Source organism: Hemiscyllium ocellatum, chromosome 6, assembly GCF_020745735.1.
Source record: "Hemiscyllium ocellatum isolate sHemOce1 chromosome 6, sHemOce1.pat.X.cur, whole genome shotgun sequence".
NCBI classification, from domain to species: domain Eukaryota; kingdom Metazoa; phylum Chordata; class Chondrichthyes; order Orectolobiformes; family Hemiscylliidae; genus Hemiscyllium; species Hemiscyllium ocellatum.
Window position 1 is genome coordinate 67,205,721 of NC_083406.1, and position 22,777 is coordinate 67,228,497.

The 22,777-nt window shown below is 40.7% G+C and overlaps 2 protein-coding genes across 2 annotated transcripts in view; one reads left to right on the top strand and one right to left on the bottom strand.

Moving 5' to 3' along the window:
* Window positions 1-3,049, bottom strand: part of LOC132816723 (ubiquitin carboxyl-terminal hydrolase 35-like) — a 98,796-nt gene extending 95,747 nt beyond the window's left edge. The window contains exon 1 of the mRNA XM_060826623.1: window positions 2,680-3,049. The gene's annotated coding sequence lies outside the window, so the exon portion shown is untranslated. The remainder of the gene's footprint in view (window positions 1-2,679) is intronic.
* Window positions 3,050-11,707: 8,658 nt separating this feature from the next.
* On the top strand, window positions 11,708-18,027 carry LOC132816724 (BTB/POZ domain-containing protein KCTD21-like). Its single transcript, XM_060826624.1, has 2 exons — window positions 11,708-11,803; window positions 17,103-18,027. Exon 2 carries the CDS (start codon window positions 17,136-17,138, stop codon window positions 17,922-17,924), a length of 789 nt encoding a protein of 262 aa, XP_060682607.1. The 5' UTR covers window positions 11,708-11,803; window positions 17,103-17,135; the 3' UTR covers window positions 17,925-18,027.
* Window positions 18,028-22,777: the final 4,750 nt, after the last annotated feature.

Here is a 22,777-nt window from a genome sequence, read left to right on the forward strand (position 1 = left end):
GGTGTACCCCAGAACATTGTGGAAAGCTAGGTATGTGATTACTAGATCCCTTGCTGAGAAATGTATATCATTGATAGCCACCGGTGAGGTGTCAGAAGACTGGAAGTTGGCTAACATTATTTAAGAAAGGCGGGAAGGAAAAGCCAGGGAAATAGAGGCCGGTGAGCCTTACATCAGTGGTGGGCAAGTTGTTGGAGGGGATTCTGAGGGACAGAATTAGCATTCATTTGGAAAGACAAGGACTGGTTAGAGGTAATTAACATGGCTTTGTGCGCACGAAATCACATCTCACTAACTTGATTGAATTTCTTTGAAGTGACAAAGAATATTGATGAAGGCAGAACAGCAGACGTTGTCGATATGAACTTTAGTAAGGCATTTGACTAGGCTCTACATGGTAATATGGTTAATAAGGTTAGATCACATACAATACAGGGAGAACTAACCATTTGAATAAAAAATTGGCTTGAAGATAGGAGACGGAGGGTGGTGGTGGATAGTTGCTTTTCAGACTGAAGGCCTGTGACCAGCGACATGCCACAAGGATCAGTGCTTTTCATCGTTTATAAAGAAGATTTGGATGTGAATATAGGAGTTCTGGTTACTAAGTTTGCAGATGATAACAAAATCGGTGGTATGGTGGACAGAAAAGAAGGTTACCTCAGAGTACAACAGAACCGTAATCAGATAGGCCAAGTGGCAGCAGATAGAGCTTAATCTAAACAAATGTGAGGTGCTACATTTTAGGAGGGCAAATCAGGGCAGGACTTGTACACTTAATAGCAATGTCCTGGGGAAAGTTGCCTAACAAAGATCTTGGACTGCAAATTCATAGTACTTTGAACGTGGAGTTACAGTAAGACAGGCTAGTGAAGGAGACATTTGGTACACTTGTCTTCATTGGTCAGTGCACAAAGTGTAAGGATTGGAAGGTTATGTTGCAGATGTACATGGTATTGGTTAAACCACTTGTGGAATATTGCATTCAATTCTGTACCTCTGCTATAGGAAACAGGTTGTTAAACTTGAAAGGGTTCAGAAAACATTGCCAGGATTGGAGGGTTTGAGCTGTAGGAAGGGGCTGAAAAGGCTGGATCCATTTTCCCTGAAGAGGAGGACGAGGGGTGACCTTAAAGAACTTTATAACATCATGAGGGTCGTGGATACGGTGAACAGTTAAAGTCTTTTCCCCAGCACAGGGGAGTCCAAAACTAAAGGGCACAGATTTAAGGTGAGGAGAAGAAAGATTTAAAACAGACCTAAGGGGCAATTTTTTAACGCAGAGGGTAATGCATGTATGAAATGAGGTATCAGAGGAAATGGTAGAGATTGGTACAATTACAACATTTAAGAGGCATATGATAGGTACATGAAGTGGAAGGGTTTACATGGATATGGGCCAAATGCTGACAAATGGGACTAGATTTATTTAGTATATCTGGTCAGCATGGACGAGTTGGACCAAAGGTCTGTTTCCACACTGTACATCTCTATGACTCTATGTAAGCCAAAAAAAAGCAAAGAAGCCTAGTCAGATGTAAGCAAATATTCACACAAGGAACCAGTCAGTAACAAATTAAAATGGAGAACAGGAGTACACAGATTGATCAGTTTGCTTGATTAGTTCAGTAATATAAAGGATAAATCCTTTAGGAAGATAAACAGATGATCAGGAATTAAGACTTCAGTTCCAGATAAATCCTCTTTGAAATGTCCCATAGATGCATAAGGGTGACCAAAAAACACCCATCCAACACAGAAAAAAAGTGACAAAAATACAGGAGTCTGAATGAAATCTAAGAATAACGTCGTGAAAGCCAGCAATTAACAGCAGTAAACTGTGCTAAATGCACCGCCACTCACTGTGTTACAACCAGTCATCAGTATGTATGAAAGTGATGGGTGAGGGACTTGAGATAGCAGCAATCCTACAGATAGTAGTGCTTACAGTAAACAGATTTCAGCCAAGTCCTAAATGAGAGATCATCTCTGAAGAGGGTGATCGTTACTCAACAAGGGTAACTAAACAAGAGATAGTGCGTGATTTCATGTAATACACGAACTACGACAGCTAAGGTCACAATTCAATACATGATAACAATGAATTATAGTTTTAGCTTGCTGTGCTCATTCTACGACATCAAGATCAGAAATATGCAGACTGCACATAAAAATGTCTAGGCTAGCTTTTAGCGTTACAACATTTAGTTAAGAGTCATCCACTGGAAAGCTACGTGCATGTTTAACGAATTGTAAATCCACAACATTGATTCTAGCATTGCCAGAACTTTAATATAATTTCAATGATTCGAAGCTGTATATCATTTTGACCCTACACATCCAGAAAAAGGTTACTAAAACAGGATTTTAAAATGATCATTGGTTTAATGGCAGTCTCGGGTATCACTTTTCTTTTGCTTTTCTGGTAGTTTAAAGACAACAAAATAATATTCGTTGACGCAGAATAGTTAGATTCTACTCATTTTACAAATTTAACAAAATATCGTAAGATATTAACTTAATCAGCAAACGCCATTCTGCATTAAGACATTTTGGGAGTTGCAATGAATATGCAGAAGTTAGTCTCAAGGTGAAATCACAATTAAAAGATGTTTTGCAAAAAAAAATGTTAGCGGACGGGAGCCTTCAGAGCACATTTGCAAGAATCCTGACACTCACTCCCGAGCAGATGATAAAGGCGGAGGATCCACACTGCTGCCAGCCCCTGACTTGGGGAAAAGGCAGTTTAGTTAACGCCAGTTCGATAACATAGCTCTCGATCTAACCTCCAAACGCCGTATCCAACAGTTGGGGAGAAACAACTGGGGCGCAAGAAAAATAATAAAAAATTAAGTTTAGAGTCCAATGCGCGAAGCCGGCCCTGAGGTCGGGAACTATCACCAAGGCGACCGCTTGGCCGAGTATATCCGCAATGGGAGCTGCTAATGTCCGCAGCAGCAGATATTCTTTGGCCTCAATCCCAGCTCCATCTCCGATTCCAACGGCACAGGTGACAGCGCGAGCGGACCATCACATCCAGAAGGTTCCGTCTATCTGCAGCCAATGAGAGCGAGCGAGCAGCACAGCAAGCCCCACCTCACTAACGGACCGCCAGCCAATTCAGTGCGCAGGACTGCCCGGAAGGGACACGCCCACAAACGGACTATCACCCAATCAATGATGAGGCAGGCAAAACCCGCATTGTCCACACCCCATTGCGCATAAACAAGATGCGGAGAGAAAATCCCGTCCTGCGAGGTTGGAGAGCACAAGCCACTCTGGTACATAGTGCACTAGTCCCAATTTCATATGGAACTATTCACACTCGACACAAGACTCATCCTACCCGATTTTCAATGCTGTCAGCCCCTTCTCAACTCATACATACATCTGGAATATCGTGTGCAGTTTCGGGTCTCGTTATCCAAAGAAGTATGATGTTGCTAGAGAACGAATGCAGGATTTATAGGAGTGATACCTGGGATGGCAGGACTGAAATACGAGGCAAGGTTAGAATTTTAGCTAGAAATCGTAGGAAGGGGGGGGGGGAGTTCACAGAAACAAAATATCCTAACAGAACTAGACAGTGCAGATACAGGAAGGATGTTCAGGGAGGGATGCAGAACCGTGAGTCACAATCTAAAGATATTGGATAAACCATTTAGGACTGAATGAGGAGAGGTTTCTTCACCTGAGAGTGGTAAGCATGTGGAGTTTGCTACTACTGAATATAGACCAAAACATTGTATGGTTTCAAGAAGGAATTGGATATAGCACTTGGGACTAAAGGGATAAAATGATATGGTGGAAAAGCAGAAACAGGTAGTTGAACTGGATGCTCAACTTTGATCATAATGAATGGTGGAACAGGCTTGAATGGCCAAATGGCCTACTTCCACTCTGATCTTCTGTTTCTGCATTACATGTGGCAGTGATTTCCTCATCCCCCTCCCACAGTCTGTGTAAAACAATTTCACAAAAGATCCTTAATTTGTGAGTCGGGCACTGTTCTATTTGTCTCTAAGACCTGAAGCCCCTCACACATTAAAACAGATCTTCAAGCTATTTACCCTTAACTCATGACTTCTGAATAAAAATTACTGGACTTGATTGTCCCAACACACTATTGTTTGGACAGATAAATGCAAAAGAAATGCCATGAGCGGTGGAGTCCATAAGACCATAAAATATCTGAGCAGAAGTGGGCTATTTAGCCTATCAAGTCTGCTCCAACATTCAATTAGATTATGGTTGATCTGGTAATCCTCATCTTCACTGATCTGTCATCAAAACGTGGTGTATGTAAACCCCTATCTAATTTTTTATTCCTGCACCACCTTTAAACCTTTTATACCATTTTATACATTTATACTACACAACTTCAATATTCTCTGCATTAAATATCATTACCAAAATCAAGACTGATCATACCATTCTGAAGTCTGCTGCTACCTATCCAACTGCTAATTAATTGGATACTGCTCCCAAATTTATGTCATTAATGTATATCAAGAAGAGCCGTGATCCCAATGCTGTTATTTGGGTACGCCACTGTATACTTCCCTTCAGTATATGAACAATCTTTTTTAGCTCAGTTACACTGGCAACATCTCATTAAGTAAAACTCTTCCTTTTACAACGCTCTTTAGACTTTCTCTCATTTAATTTCTTGATCTGCTTATTTGCATGGCAATGAACACATACTTTGAGTATTAATCTGGAGTTTAGTACTCTTACATTCTTTTTTTAAAATTTTGCCTTTGACTGCTTATTCTTCCTTTGTTGGATATTCTCCTAGCTCTTTTCTATATTATTATTCTACATTATTAACATGGACCCTCCTTTCAACATGCTTCACTCGTGTTGAAGATGAACTAAAAGAAAGGTTGTGCTTTATGTTATAAAGAAGCACCAGAAGACAGTTCTTAACTCTATCTTCAACTTGACAAGTCCCAAATGTAGTGATTATAAAGATGTTAGCCAGGCAGACTACATAGAATTTCTGTTCGCTGGTTGGGGATGTTAATCATGTCCAATCAGGGTGCTCTGGCTGACAGATATAAACAGGAGAGGCTTGCTGGGTCTGTATTGTCTACACTTTTTTTATGTAACTGGATTGTCTTATGTATAAAGGTCATTGTTGCTGTCTTTTTATATTTGAAACTGGGATTTGTGGTTTGTCTATAAACTGATTGAACGGTAGGGTTTGGGGCCTAGCTTTGCTGCTCCTCTCCCTTGTAAAATTGCTGTTGTAAACAGCTGTAAATGTTAACTGTTTTTTGGAAATTGTTTTGTAATTTGTTTAATAAAATATTATAAGCAGGAGAGGCTTGCTGGGTCTGTATTGTATGCATTTTTTTCTGTAACTGGATTGGCTTTTTATGTATAAATGTCATTGTTGCTGTCTTTTTATATTTGAAACTGGGATTTGGGGTTTGTCCTCATCTCCATGTAAACTGGTTGAACGGTAGGGTTTGGGGCCTAGCTTTGCTGCTCCTCTCCCTTGTAAAATTGCTGTTGTATACAGCTGTAAATGTTAACTGTTTTCCTTTTTGTAAACTGTTTTGTAATATTTTAATAAAATAATAAACAGGAAAAAAATAAACAGGAAAAACAACAGGAGAGGCTTGCTGGGTCTGTATTGTATGCACTTTTTTCTGTAACTGGATTGGCTTTTTAGGTACAAATGTCATTGTCACTGTCTTGTTATATGTGAAACTGAGATTTGAGGTTTGTCCTCATCTCTGTAAACTGGTTGAACGGTAGGGTTTGTGGCCTGGCTTTGCTGCTCCTCTCCTTTGTAAAATTGCTATTGTATACAGCCTAAAATGTTAACTGTTTTTTGTAAACAATTTTGTAATTGTTTAATAAAATAAAAAAATATAAACAGGAAAAAAATTAAACAGGAGAGTCACCCAGTTAGGCGGTAGTGTGGGGAAAAGAAAATAAAAGTGTGTTACACATTCTGACACTCTGACAGCTAAAAAAAAGGAGTGTCACACATTCTGTAAAAAAAGGAAAAAAAAAAGTCACCCAGTGCTGGGGAGGTGGGGGTGGGGGGGGGGGAGGTGGTGTGGTGGGGAGAGCAGTTCAGAGGACCTCCTCGTCTGCGGTTATGTTAGAGCCCGGGTGTCTCTAGAGAAGGAGCACGTGGTATCCACCAACACCCTTGAGTTGTTCAGGGAGGGGTGGGCACCAAAGAGAGTGGAGTGCATTATTTCCCCCTCCAACTCTATTTTGATTTAATTCCTGCCCTCCCCTTCATTGTTTGATCACACAGAATTGCCCTTAGATGTGAAGGGCACTGCTTGTCACTGGCCACTGGGGAGTTTCTTTGCTTCCTGATGGTGGAAACTGAATAAAGATTCATGCACCTTGTGTCTTTCACTGTGTCTCACACCTGTACACACAAAACATGGGTGCTGGGGGAAAAAAAAAGCACTACTGCAGTTAGGCGGTAGTGTGTGGGTAAATAAAAAAGAAGAAAAAATGAATAAACAGACAAGTCACCCAGTTAAGTGGTACTGTGGGGCAAAGAAGTAAAAGTGTGTTACACCTTCTGACACTCTGACAGCTAAAGAAACAAAAACAAGAGTGTCACACATTCTAAAAAAAAAGGAAACAAAATAAACAGGAGAGTCACCCAGTGCTGTTGGTGTTTGTACACTTTGTGTTTTTCACTGCGTCTTACACCCGCATGCACACTCACACAAACACACACACACACTAGGAGAAAAAAGAGAAAGAAAAAAATAAACAGGGGTGTCAGAGTTCCTGTTCACTCTGAGAGCTGGCTTTGAGGGAGCTGGATCAGTATCAAGGACTTTCCGTGTGTAAATAAAGGGTGACTTGGTGACGGGATACTGGCACCTGTGGAGTTATTTCAGTGGCAACAAGAGAAAAACACGCCTTTGAAAAAACTTGCTCACAACAGTTATCTTTGAGTTGAGATAAGCATTTAGAGTCATAGAGTCATACAGATGTACAGACCTTTCAGTCCATGCCAACCAAATATCCTAATATTATCTAGTCCCATTTGTTAGCATTTGGCCCATATCCCTCCAAACCATTTCTATTCAAATGCCCATCCAATTGCCTTTTAAATGTTATCATTGTACCATCCTCCACCACTTCCCCAGGCAGTTCATTCCATACATGCATCACATTCTGCAAGAAAAAGTTGCCCCTTCAGTCCCTTTAATATCCTTCCCCTCTCACCCTGAACTTGTGCCCTCTTGTTCTGGTCTCCTCCACCCCAGGGAAGAGACTTTATCTATTTATCCTATCCATGCCCCTCATGATTTTATAAACTTCTATTAGGCCACCTTTCAGCCTCCAACACTCCAGGAAAAATAGGCCCAGCCTATACAGCATCTCTCAATAGCTCAAACCCTACAACCCTGGCACCAACCTTGTAAATTATTTCTGAACCCTTTCAAGTTTCACAACATCTTTCCTATAACAAGGCGTCCAGAATTGGCTGCAGCATTCTAAAAGCAGCCTAACCAAAGACTTGTACAGCCACAACATAACCTCTCAACTCATAAACTATGCACTCACCAATAAAGGCAAGCGTACCAAATGCCTTCTTCATTAATCTGTCTAACTATGACTCTCATTTCAAGGAACTATGAATCTGCACTCCAAGGTCTCTTTGTTAGGCAACACTCCCCAGGACCTTACCAGTAAGTATATAAATCCTACCCTGATTTGCCCTACAAAATATTGCACCTCACAGTTATCTAGATTAAACTCCATCTACCACTCTCAGCCTATCTGATTAAGGTTCTGTTGTACTCTGAGGTAACCTTCTTCGCTGTTCACCACACCACCAATTTTGGTGTCATCTGCAAACTTACTAAATACACCTCCTAATTTATATCCAAATCTTTTATATAAATGATCAAAGGCAGTAGAGCCAGCACCGATCCCTGCGGCACATCATTGGTCACAGGCCTCCAGTCTGAAAAGTAAACTTCCACCATCACCCTCTGTTTCCTACCTTCCAGCCAATTTTGTATCCAAATGGCTTGTTCTCCCTGTATTCCATGTGATCTAACCTTGTTAACCTGTCTACCTTGCAAAATCTTGTTGAACACCTTACTGAATACCATATACACAATGTCCATCGGTCTGCCTTCACCAATCCTCTTTGTCACTTCTTCAAAAAGCTCAATCAAATTAGTAAGACATGATTTCCCACACACAATGTTGACTATCCCTAATCAGTCCAAATTTCCAAATTAGGATTTCCAAATACATGTAAATTCTATCTCTCAAGATCCCCTCCAACAACTTGCCCACCAGTGATATCAGGCTCAGCAGTCTATGCGGCTTTTCCTTACCACCTTTCTTAATTCTGGCATTATGCCATTATTTGGGAAGCTTGACTCATTTGATCCTGCCCTCGAAGACTGGGCCCAGTATAAGGGAAGAATGCATTATTTTTTCTGATCAAATGACATTGGGGGGGTAGAAGATAAGCAATGAGCTTTTTTGGTTATTTGAAACCTAATTTCCCCTGAGACAATAGATACTAAAACCCTTCAAGAGTTGATGGATTTGGTTAAGGAATATTAAGGATCTTAAGCCTCCCCTAATTTTGAGATGCTATCTGTTTTACTTCGCAATTTGAGAACTGGGAACCAGTAGTGGGATTTTCGACTAAAATAAGCTGACTGGCAGAGGCATGCGACTTTGGTTTAATCCTTCATGAGATGGTATGTGGGATTAATGATGTAACCTGACTAAAGTGCCTATGAGCTGAAGCTCAACTGAACTTAAAATATGCACTACATCATAGACTTTATCATAGACATATGAGTTGCAGGGTATTCCAATGGAAGTTGACACCCTCACCAGTCTGACTGAACTTGGGGAATACCACTTGAGTGAATGCAACTGCATAGCCTCATTCTGGATATACCCTGAACAGAGGGACTCTCGGTCTATTCCCAGCAAAACCCCAAAACGCAGCCAAGTCTTGGCCAAATGGTTACAATTTTCTTCAGGATCAGGTCTAGCATGCCATTGGAGTTGTTGCTGGTATGCGGACATGAGACAGCAAAAGAGCCCCACTAAACCTAAATTGAATAAGAGAACTCATGGCATCCAGGCATACCTTGGAAAGTCCATCTATAACTGGTTTGGAACAGTTAAATTGCTTACAATAATCTTCACGTTTGAATAGTTTTGTTGTGTAGTTTTACACCCACATCCACATCAAATCCTGCCAAAACTGAAACAGGTGGTGGTGGTGGGGAACCACAGGGCCATCACAACCAGAATTGAAACCTTTTTGGACCAATAAGACCAGATCACCATAGAGGATGGGATATTATTATGGGGAGCAAGAGTCATTGTCCTGAGCAAAGGTCACTGGCAGATATCTGCTGAACTGCACCAGGGTCATTGAGGTGTTTCCAAAATGATGATATAGTTATGTTAGTGGGCAGTGCCCAGAGTGCTAACAAGTACAAAAACTACAGTAGCAACAATCCCACATTCATGGGAATGGCTGGATAAACCATGGACTCTGTTACATGTGGAAAATGCAGGCCCTTTCATGGTTTCAGTGTTTTGGGCGGCACGGTGGCACAGTGGTTAGCACTGCTGCCTCACAGCACCCGAGACCCGGGTTCAATTCCTGACTCAGGCGACTGACTGTGGGGAGTTTGCACATTCTCCCCGTGGCTGCGTGGGTTTCCTCCGGGTACTCCGGTTTCCTCCCACAGTCCAAAGATGTGGTCAGGTGAATTGGCCAAGTTAAATTACCCGTAGTGTTAGATAAGGGGTAAATGTAGGGGTATGGGTGGGTTGTGCTTCGGCGGGTCGGTGTGGACTCGTTGGGCCGAAAGTCCTGTTTCCACACTGTAAGTAAGCTAATCTAATCTTAGTTCTTGTCAAAGTGGTTGGACATGCATAGATTTCATGGGGTGGGGTGGGTGGGGTGTGTGTGTGTGGAGGGTGAAGCGGCATCAGGAATGCCAACACTGGACACAAGACTCCGCTAAGTGAAAGAGACATTTTACTTCAGGGACCGATTTGGTGTAGGAGCCACAGGAATGGTCCTGCATGGGTATGGGCCTTGATCAATGGGAGGTCAGGATCAGTGACGTGTAAACTTCGGGTAGGTGCGACAGTCGCGAACAAACAAGTGGACCATATGAAAGCTGCAACCTCGCAATCAGTGCAGGAGTAAAACATGCTCAACTCCTTGGCAGCCTTTCTGACCACTCTGGAATGTGTGGTTTCTCCCTTCCTGTCAAGCATTAAAGATTCCTCAGAATCTGAGATGAACATGGCGGATGTCGCCTCTTTGATGCCTTTGCTGCCTAAACAAGAGAATGTGTGTGCAAGAGCTGAGTCCAGTGCATTAGACATCACCCGTATCAGAGGCAGAGTGGGAGGAACCTGACTTGGTGCTCAAAAGCTCCGGAGGAGCCACAAAAAAGAACCAGCCCACGTCCTCAGACTTAGAGGGGGAAGTATGCAGTCATTGAATATGTTTGCAGATTGGGGCTATTAATCTGTGGCACTGGAAAAATACAGCAGGTCAGGCAGCGTCCGAGGAGAAGGAGAGCAGGAATGAAGGACTTATGCTCGAAACATCGACTCTTCTGCTCCATGAATGCTGCCTGACCTGCTGTGCTTTTCAAATGCCACACACTTCATCTCTGATCTCCAGCATCTGCAGTCCTCACTTTCTCCTAGTCGCTGTTAATCTGGTCCAATCCGGGAACTCTGGCTGACAGATATAAACAGGAGAGTTAGAGGTTCTGTTCACTCAGACAGCTGGCTCTGAGGGACCTGAATCGGTGTCAAGGAGACTCTACGTGTAACTCAAGGGTGACTCTGTGAAGGATACCAACATCTGTGGAGTTATTTCACTAATCTCTTGGATGTGGGCGTAAAGCTACACACAACTACTCAAATGTGAAGATTTTGGTAAAGATTCAATACATTCTCTTGGCAATGGCCCCGTGACAGTAGATGCATATCTCCCATGACAAATTAACAACTTTAATTATCATGTCTAAGCGATTTCAAAATATTCAAGATATAGGGTTGTAAATTCACAATACAAAATAAAGCAGCCAGGACACTGGAAATCTGAACGAAAATAGAAATTGCTGGAGAAACTCAGCAGGTCTGAAGAAGGGTCATGAAACTGGAAATTTTAACTAAGTTTTCTTTTGCAGATGTTGAGTTTCTCCAGCAATTTCTATTTTCGTATCATAATTTCAAAAATAATTTGACAAGTATAGACTACACTGCAAAAATACTCAGATTGCTATTTTGAAATATAGGTGCAACAAACCGTTGCAACAATTTATTTACGTCAGCTCTGCGCATTAAAATCGTATGAAAATAATTTTGAGCTTATTAACACAAAAGACAACAAAATCCAATTATACAATGGGATCTAATACGTTAATACGTTTAAACGTTATTACTGAATACAAATATACTGTGGCAGCATGGTCTATAATCATGACTCGTTTTAGCATCTCGGCACTCAGTTTTTTTGGATATGCTACACTATCCGTTTCTCGGCAATTTTAATTCTGCCAACATCCAAAACCGAACAGATAGCCAACTATAGCGCTAATCACAGTAACCTTTTCTGGAAATAGGAACAACGCGCATGAGTGTTTGCGGTGCATTGTAGGCGTTGTAGTTCACTGTCTGGTAAGGGTTTGGTAATGTCACATAAACAACGGGCAATAAAACCACAAGGACCAGAAGTTACTGCGCTACCAGCTTCCACCACGGGTTTGTCATGAAGTTGGGTTGATACAAGGTGAGTGCAGTGCACTGTACACAATACAGCCTTTGGTCCAGCAGCGTTTGGTCGCATCTCACATGTGCTTCATCTTTGGAGCGAACGGCTTTTCCAGAGGGAGGAAGTTAGGGGGAGGGGAGCTGTAATTGAAGGATGCATTTTGAAACAATGCAGTTTCACATTGCGGGGCCACAATCTTCTGGATAAAGTGCGTTTATTTTAGATAGATTTTTGAAAAGTAAATTCTGCTTTAGATTTCATTTTCTCTGCGCACTAGAGTGACGAACAAAAAAAATGCTTCTGCGCTATATGATGGGTTGTACGGACAAACCATGGGGCGACCGCTGTTATGTTTTTGCAGTGTTAAAGTTTGCAATATATTTAATATTTAACTGACAGACAAATTGGCTATTGGGAAGCAAAATGAACACAGTAAACTTTAGAAATTAGATTTATATTTGGTGACAACATGTTGGAACCAGCTTTTCATTGTGACATTTGTTGGTTGAAGAATTTGACAGGCTTTGAGTTTGAAATCCAAATAAACTAGGTTATTTATACCACTAAAGCAAAAAAAACCTCTTTGTCATTATTTGTGGGAAAACTTAGAAAAATGAAGTAAAGACTGTCTCAGTGCTTTACACATGACTTTTCATTGAATTCTTGTTTTTTTTGAGTATCATGGTTATGTGAGTGTTGCTACCCTAATTGCTCTTAAAAAGGTAGTGAATGGCTGCCTTGTATTGCTGAACTCTGTATGCTATGCGTATCTGCACAGTGCTGTTAAGGGAGATGTCATATCAACTAATGGCAGCTGCCGAGAGGGGGTAGGTGGCTGCCCCAAATCCTCTTCTATTTTATGTTAAAAGAAATACATTAAACAAAATTAGTCTAACAGCACTCTAACAAGAATCAAAAAGGAAACATACAAATTCAAGTTAAAATATATTGTATGAAGATAATCCAGCACTGCAGTAATGCACCCCTTCAGTGAGCATTGATTGTGGAAGGCCTAAAGTGTAGCAATGGACACTGCATGCTCCCTTTCCAACAACATCTGGGCACAGATATAATCTAGTAGCTTGCTAAAATCATTGAACAAAAAACCTAGGAAGAGAGGCAAGCAGTCGGATAAGCAATTCCTTCCACAATCTTGGCCAGGAGCAGACTCACGAATGATTCCTGATCAAGGGCTTATGCCCGAAATGTTGATTCTCCTGCTCCTCGGATGCTGCCTGACCTGCTGCGCTTTTCCAGCACTACGCTCTCGACTCACAAGTAGACAGTATGATTTAGAGGCAGACTGCCCTTTTCACAGAAAGCTGCATCTAATCACAACCGATTGCTGCCCAGTTGTATTAGCCGGTATCTTCTGACATTAGGACTGAGACTCTGCCAGGTTCATGAATGCAGCACAGGAGACATTATGAAGAGGAGTGTTACTGAACAAAGAGACTTTGGAGTGTAGGTTCATATTTTCTTGAAAATGGAATTGCAGGTAGATAGGATAGTGAAGAAGGCATTTGGTATTCTTTCCTTTTATTGGTCAGTGCATTGAAATAGGAGTTGGGAGGTCATGTTGCAGCTATACAGGACACTGGTCAGGCCACTTTTGGAATATTATGTGCAATTCTGGTCTTCTGCTACAGGAAGGATGTTGTGAAACTTGAAAGGGTTCAGAAAAGATTTACAAGGGTGTTTCCAGGGTTGGAAGGTTTGAACTGTAGGGAGAAGCTGAATAGACAGCTATTTTCCCTGAAGTGTCGGAGGCTGAGGGGTGATCTCATAGAGGTTTTTAAAATCATGAGGGGCATGGATAGGGTAAATCAACAAAATCTCTTCCCTGGGTTGGGGGAGTCCAGAACTAGAGGGCCATAGGTTTAGGATGAGAGAGGAAAGATTTAGAAGAGACCAGAGGGGCAACTTTTCCACACAGGGTGGAGCATATATGGAATGAGCTACCAGAGAAAGTGGTGTAGGCTGGTAGAATTACAACATTTAAAGGGCATCTGGATGGGTATATGAATAAGAATGGTTTAGAGGGATATGGGCCAAATGCTGGCAAATGGGACTAGATTAACTTAGGATATCTGGTTGGCATGGATGTTTTGGACCAAAGGGTTTGTTTCTGTGCTGTATCTCTCTATGACTCTTCAGTGGAGAGAAGGTATGTTGCCACAGGAAGGGGGGTGGGTGCAGGAGATTTAGAAAATAGAGATGACACATAACTGGAGAAATCTGCTGAAGTGTGGGTAATTTTCAATTAATTCCTGCATGGCCATGGTCAGTGAATATATACAGGACATTAGTGAGGCCTCTTCTAGACGCACTGTTACAGGAAGGATATTATTAAACTGGAGAGGGTTCAGAAAAGATTTACCAAGATGTTGCTGGCAATGGAGTTAGAAAGAAAGGCTGATGAGGCTGGGACTTTTTTCACTGGAGGATAAGAAGTTGAGGGGTGACTTTATTGAGGTCTATAAAATTATGAGGGGCATGGATAAGATGAATAGCAAAGGTCTTTTCCATAAGGTAGGGGAGTTCAAAACTAGGGGGCAAATTTTTAAGATGAGGGGAGAAAGATTTAAAAAGGACATGTAAGGCTATTTTTTTTACACAAAGGTTAGTGTGAGGAATGAACTACCAGAGGAAGTGGTGAATGCAAGTACAGTTACACTGTTCAAAAGACATAAATAGAATAGACTTGGACAGATGTGAGCAAAACATAGGCAGGGTGGGACTAGTTTAGCTTTGGAACAGGGTCGTGTGGACTAGTTGGATTGAAGGGTCTGATTCTATGCTGTGTGACTCTGACATTGACTGCCCAAAGATAAAGAGTGTGGGACAAAAGTGCAGAAAATATATAGCAAAATTCCCTCTAAGAAAGAAGCCTTAGCCTACAGCAACACATATAAACATGGCGAATGGATTTTTTTGAGGCCATAAAATTCCAGAATTTACTTCACCAAAGGTTACATGTGGTTTGCAATGTGTAACACATCCATAATGGAAAGCAGTTGTACACCACTAGAGGTCTCTGTCACTGCTGGGTGGTATGAGGGAATGCCACAGTGTGGTCAGATGGCAAAGTGAAAGAGTTTGCAGCAGCAGCCCATACAGAAAAACCTGACACAAAGGACAAGGAGGGAACATCCTCCAGACTGCTCAAAATGTGGGACATGCATACTCCAAGAGGAACCTATGGCCAATGTGAAATTCTATCCGAACAGGGATTAGTACAAATGGAAATCAGCTGCAGGCTTGAGTGACCGAGACACTTCTGGGTCAAGCATCATCATTAACCAGAACCTGGAATTGACCAGGCATGTAAATACAGTCTCTCGGAGAGCAAGTCAGAAGCCAGGTATTCTGCAGCATGTCATACACTTTCTGCCACCCCTACCCATCCATCACCATTCTACCTGACCACCACCTACAAGGCATGTCAGGAATGTGAGAGAATACTCACCACTTGCCTGGATGAGTGCAGCCCCAACAATCAAGAGGTTTGAAATCATCCAGGACAAAGCAATCCACTTGATTGGTATCATGCTTGACATTCATTCCCTTCATAACCGCACAGTGGCTATCAGTGTATATCATCAAGAAAATGTTCTGCAGTAAATGACCAATGCTTGGTTGATCACACATTCCAAACTCATGATCTCCACCACCTAGAAGGACAGGGCTTAAGATGCATATGGCAAAACCACTTACCTGCAAGGTCCCTTCCAGCCTTACACCATCCCTGACTTTGAAATATGTCACTGTGGGAGTGTGGGTGTCCCTATCACTAAAGGAAGGCATGGGTTCAAGAAGGCAGCTGACCACCATCTTCTCCAGGGTAATGAATGATGGGCAATAAATGCTGGCCCAGCAGTGGCATGCATGTCCCTTAAAATAATGAAGTATTCATAACACACAAACCAGTAACCTGACCCAACAGGTCTATGTTCAAATTTGTGTTCCAAAGGGGCCTCCTCTCAGCTTGCAGCATCCTCCTATCAATTCAATCTATCCTTTATAACATTTAGAATTGCAATATAGAAGTTATTGAAGTGCTTTTACCCTTCAGCTCAGTTAAGATTCACATAAAAAAATCCCAGCACTGTACTAATATCTTGATATTAACTCACATTGAGGTTTTGATGTTATTTGAAGACTATGGAGCAAATGTTATTCCAGAAGGAAGAAATGGATAAAGGATAAAATGAAATTCCATGAATATGCCCTGAAGTATGTGAAAGGGAGACAAAGAAATCAAAACAAACAAGACAATGCAGAAGTATTTTTTTTTGATTTTCATTGTAATCTCTTCTTGAAAACATTGAATAGAAATCTGTTCCTAGGCATTTTCTGAATGATTTTAGCAAGCTACATCTAAAGCTCTGCTATTGCTAGTCTGTGCCTGGTTATGGACTAATCTTTCCAGTTTATATACTTTTTACCAACTTCGAGGTTGATCTGAAACTGACTTCAATATGACAGAATTAAGCAATCTAGAGTATTATCACAACACATTATCAGAGTAGCACTGGTTGCCTGCAGTTACTTGAAATATCTAGTTTCCACAGAAGCAAACTATATCATGTAAACAAAAATTGTTAGATTGCTGATATGTCAGTCATATGTTAAAAATGGGAGTATAAACTGAATGCACTTTTTTCAATCCATTCCCTTCTAGATATCCTTTTTCTTCAGATAAACTACTCCTTAAAGTCATCTTCATTGGAAATGCATTGTATTGTAAAGCATGATATGGAGGTGCCAGTGTTGGACTGGGATGGACAAAGTTAAAAATCACACAACGCCAGATTATAGTCCAACATGTTTATTTGGAAATACTAGCTTTTGGAGTGCTGCTCCTTCGTCATGTAGCTAATGAGGCAGGATCATAGGACACAGCATTTACAGTAAAAGATCAAAGTGTCATACAACTGATGCGATGTATTGAACAAACCTAGATTGCTGTGCAGCAGAATAGTTTTATGGCATCCATTTTCAGTTTGACTGTTAGTGTTGTATGTAAAATTAGAAGAAATCTTCATTTATTAATCATATTTCAAAACAATTATTATAATGCACGTCAAGCAAAGCCAGTCCCATTTCTTTCCTGGACTGTTAGAAAACTAATAGAATCACAAGTGTTTCAAAATGCTTGACCAAGAAAAGAGGAGGCTGTGGATAAGAAGTTGCAACATGTTAACATCAAAGGGGTAATTGTGAAGGGATACAAAGAGCATTTTGTTTAACAGAATGGTTTTGATCGTTGTATTAAACACTCTTTCTCTTTTTTGATCTTTTTCCTATAAAACAGATTGTAACAAATTAAGATACTACGCAGTGGCAAATGAGAATGTCTGACCCTATAACGTTAAATGTAGGAGGAAAGCTATACACCAGTTCTCTAGCAACATTAACACGTTATCCAGACTCAATGCTGGGTATCATGTTCAGTGGGAAAATGCCCTCAACTAGTGATCAGCATGGTAACTTCTTCATTGACAGAGATGGGAAAATATTTCGATACATTCTAAACTTTCTGCGCACATCAAATCTCGACCTCCCAGATGATTTTCAAGAAGTGGGGCTGTTGAAAAGAGAAGCTGATTTTTACCAGATCCAGCCTTTGATACATGCTTTGCAAGAGAGAGAATCTGAAAATGCCAAAGCAGAAAGAAATGCAATGCTCAACATTACTCTTGATCAGAGACTGCAGAATGTTTATTTTACAGTTAAACCAGCCCCACAAATGTACAATCTAACCTCGTGTAGCACAGAAGTGTTTGATGCAAATATATTTTGCACGTCAGCTGAATTCTTGAAACATTTAAGCTCCAAGTTTTGTTACTTTGTGAATGGTAAACTTTTACCAATTGGCTATGAGAAAAAAGATCCATACCATTTGACACTACAATGGGTTGGACATGTGGCTGTACTGCCTGAAGATGAATATACAAGACAAAACTTAAAAAGATTGTGGATTGCACCTACAAATGAGCAAGTTAACAATTTTCAGTTATTTGTAGAGGAGGTATTAAAAACAGCAATGAGTGATGGATTCCATGTGGATTCATTACAGCCAGATTCCTCTGATTTTATGAATTATAAGGTACTACGTTTAGTCCGGTATAAATAAAATGTGTCATTTAAACTATTAATTATTACATGTTTCTTACTGTGTAACAGTATAAGCCTTAAGCTTCTCCTATTCCCCCTCCCCAAACTGTATGGCACTTTAGGTTCAGGATTGCTGCATTTATCTATATTGTGTTTATTGCTTTAAACAATGAAAGTCTAACAATATAAAATGTGTGCCAGTAGTTTACTTAATCATAACGCTGGCAAACTCTGCCACTAGTTCAAACTACTTAGTTGTACCCTGACATTTGCAATTATTGTATGACTATGTAGATACTGGTTTGCACTTGATATTTAGCTTTCACATTTTTCAACAGAAATATACAGTACAAAAAATGCTTCTTATGCTGTCTAAATTTAATGTTCCATTTTTGGAAAATTATCTTTGATAATTCAATATCAGATACTTTATTGGACATTAAGTCATACTGTATATATCAGTTAAAGTACACAAACCAAACCTTAAAGGATTTGTTTAACAATGGAAAATGATACAATGTTTTGGAACATGTCTTATAGAATCATAAAAATTTACAGTACAGAAGGAAGCCATTTGCCCCATTATGTCTGTATCAACGCCCAAAAAACTTACCTAGCTCATCCCATTCTCCAGCCCTCTAAATTCATACTTCCAAACATATATCCAGTTCTCTTTTGAAGCATTCTTTGGAATCCATCTCTGCCACTCTGCCAGGCAGCACATTCCAAATCCTAACAAATCTAAGAGAAGACCATCTTAGTGATGAAATAAAACAAATAAGATAATCTAAAACCTCTTCAAACTGATCAAGTTAATATAAAATAATGTTATTGGGGATGCAGTTGATTTTGGGCACCATGTCTGCATTTACAACATGGCTTGTAGACAACAAATGTCTGTTTTGAAGCTGTAAATTTCTCATCGTACCTGTTATTCATTTCTGTCGGTATCTTGGTCATCGGTATTTTGCTGTTTCATTCTGTATTTTAATACATTTACCCACTGGCATTTAATTTTAAAACAAAGCAAATCGGCCCAAATATTTTATTCTGCCTTTCAGCTCTGTATTATACTTATCCTGAAAATTTGATAGATATGATTAAAAACAAGTAATTTTCATGATACGGATTGTGTTAATTAACATACTTTTGAAATAACATTGATTTATGCTAATAATGCATTAACTATGAGTGGGAAGGAAGGCAACAGGACAACTTAGCAGGACCTCCATTGGGTCAACAGAGGCTGTTGACAAGTTGCACTTATACAGATAATTTGTAAGTATAAAACATTTAAGCAAAAGGTGTACAGGGTTTGATTTTTCAGACCATTTAGAATTTTTTTTGATGAAATAACTTTGGTAGTAGAGAACTTTTGTGTTCCTGTAAAAAGGCACATTTTGTCAAAGGTCTTCGTCTGGCAATAATCAAAACATTTTGCAAGATTATAATTTCAAGGGGAAGTGAAGACTTCTGTTGCATGAGTAAAAATTGCACAATTGTTGGTAAGTTGTTGATATAGGTATTGCCATGAACAATGCACCCGATAACGATTATTATCAGGTTATATGCCAGGTATTGTTAAATTTTAAATCAGGCAGGTTAATACTGGTCAGCACATTTTCCTGAAAATCAAAACAAGTGAATGCCTAACACCTACTTTGTTGAGGTGAAACAGATGCAATGTTCATAAATATTCTTTTTGCTACAAAGCCATGGCCCTGTGCATTAATATACATTGCTTCTAATTTATGCAAGTATACCACACTGACAAGTCTACTGACAAACCTAAAATGGTAGTGAGAGTAATTCCTTGCATACTCAGGATTATTCAGTAAATGTCCAATTGCAGATCTAATGTTAAGACTGTTGTGAGTTTTGCAAGGGTAAACCAGATGGTTTAGATCACTACCTTGCTTGTTGTGAACAGTGAGAGACATGTCATTTGATACAATCTTCTAGAATTAGGTATATGCAACCTACATATCATAACTGATGTCACAGTGGTGCTGAAATTCATATTTGTATGACTTGTATACATATTTGTATAATTAGTGACAGTAGATGTGCGGTAGACAGCAATTGAGAACAAACTCTGACCGATTTCTCGATGAGGATATCAAGGAAAGGGAGCTTATTTTTCTGTTCCATTTCATGTGAATTTGAGCATAAGATGGAGCTTATTAAGAAAATTCTGACATGCAGGTGTGGATTCAAATATAGCAAATGAGAAATAAGAAAGGGATGATCACCTCATTGGGATTGTATTATAGACCCCCTAATAGTCAGAGGGAAATTGAGAAACAAACTTGTAAGGAGATCTCAGCTATCTGTAAGAATTATAGGGTAGTTATGGTCGGGAATTTTAACTTTCCAAACATTGACTGAGATTGCCATAGTGTTAAAGGTTTAGATGGAGAGGAATTTCTTAAGTGCATACAAGACAATTTTCTGATTCAGTATGTGGATGTTCCTACTAGAGAAGGTGCAAAACTTGACCTACTCTTGGGAAATAAGGCAGGGCAGGTGACTGAGGTATCAGTGGGGGAGCACTTTGGGGCCAGCGACCATAATTCTATTTGTTTTAAAATCATGGTGGAAAAGGATAGACCAGATCTAAAAGTTGAAATTCTAAATTGGAGAAAGGCCAATTTTGATGGTATTAGGCAAGAACTTTCGAAAGCTGATTGGAGGCAGATGTTCGCAGGTAAAGAGATGGCTGGAAAATGGGAAGCCTTCAGAAATGAGATAACAAGAATCCAGAGAAAGTATATTCCTGTCAGGGTGAAAGGGAAGGCAGATAGGTATAGGGAATGCTGGATGACTAAAGAAATTGAGGGTTTGGTTAAGAAAAAGAAGGAGGCATATGTCAGGAGAGATCGAGTGAATCCTTAGAACAGTATAAAGGAAGTAGGAGTATACCTAAGAGGGAAATCAGGAGGGCACAGCAGTAGATGTGATCTATATGGACTTCAGTAAGGCATTTGACAAGGTTCCCCATGGGAGACTGATTAGCAAGGTTAGATCTCACAGAATAAAGGAAGAACTAGCCATTTGGATACAGAACTGGCTCAAAGGTAGAAGACAGAGGGGTGTGGTGGAGGGTTGTTTTTCAGACTGGAGGCCTGTGACCAGTGGAGTGCCACAAGAATCGATGCTGGGTCCTCTACTTTTTCTCAATACATAAATGATTTGGATGTGAGCATAAGAGGTACAGTTAGTAAGTTTGCAGATGACACCAAAATTGGATGTGTAGTGGACAGCGAAGAGGGTTACCTCTGATTACAACAGGATTTGGACCAGATAGGCCAGTGGGCTGAGAAGTGGCAGATGAAGTTTAATTCAGATAAATGTGAGGTGCTGCATTTTGGGAAAGCAAATCTTAGCAGGACTTATACACTTAATGCTAAGGTCCTAGGGAGTGTTGCTGAACAAAAGAGACCTTGGAGTGCAGGTTCATAGCTCCTTGAAAGTGGAGTCGCAGGTAGATAGGATAGTGAAGAAGGCGTTTAGTATGCTTTCCTTTATTGGTCAGAGTATTGAGTACAGGAGTTGGGAGGTCATGTTGCAGCTGTACAGGTCATTGGTTAGGCCACTGTTGGTATATTGCGTGCAATTCTGGTCTCCTTTCTATCGGAAAGATGTTGTGAAACTTGAAAGGGTTCAGAAAAGATTTACAAGAATGTTGCCAGGGTTGGAGGATTTGAACTATAGGGAGAGGTTGAACAGGCTGGGGCTGTTTTCCCTGGAGCGTCGGAGGCTGAGGGGTGACATTATGGAGACTTACAAAATTATGAGGGGCATGGATAGGATAAATAGACAAAGTCTTTTCCCTGGGGTAGGGGAGTCCAGAACTAGAGGGCATAGGTTTGGGGTGAGAGGGGAAAGATATGAAAGAGACCTAAGGGGCAATGTTTTCATGCAGAGGGTGGTACGTGTATGGAATGAGCTGCCGAAGGATGTGGTAGAGGCTGGTACAATTGCAACATTTAAGAGGCATTTGGATGGGTATATGAATAGGAAGGGTTTGGAGGGATATGGGCCAGATATGCTGGCAGGTGGGACTAGATTGGGTTGGGATATCTGGTTGGCGTGGACAGGTTGGACTGAAGGGTCTGTTTCCATGCTGTACATCTCAATGACTATGACTGTATCATCACTATCGGAACTTTGTCAGGTGTAGAAGGTTAGGTATCATTCCATCGAAGAGATGTTTCTCATGGAACCCAACACAAGGTATTTGTGAATGCTGGGGGATCCCCCAGCAACACCATCTTTTTGGATGTGCAATATTGATGTAACTGACACTGAACTGACAGTGATGGTGACTCTGTGGTTAGCACTGCCGCCTCACAGCGCTAGGAACCTGGGTTCAATTCTAGCCTTGTGTGACCGTCTGCATGGAGTTTGCATGTTCACTCCATGCCTCCAGGTGCTCTGGTTTACTCCCAACAGTCCAATGATTTGTAGGTTAAATGCAGTGGCCATGCTAAATGCATGGTGAAAGGGATCGGGTAGGGGCTGGGTTTGGGTGGGATGCACTGACCCTCTGCACAGCCTCTTTCTGCACTGTCAGAATTCTGTGAACTCAATTGCACAAGTTGCTGAGTTCATAAGTTCGACAAATATTAATTCACTCAAAGTGGCAGATCTAGATCACCATGATATCGTGCTGCAGTGCAGATGTCACTGCCTTCTTTGAGAGGTACAGTGAGTTGCCTAGCTGTGTTAATTAAGCACATGTACACTGGATTGACATTCATATACAAATCCTATATGGTCACAGAATCATACAGTTATATAGCATAGATGTAGACCCTTCAATCCATTTTGTCCACACCAACTCATTCTAAACTGATCTCATCCCATTTG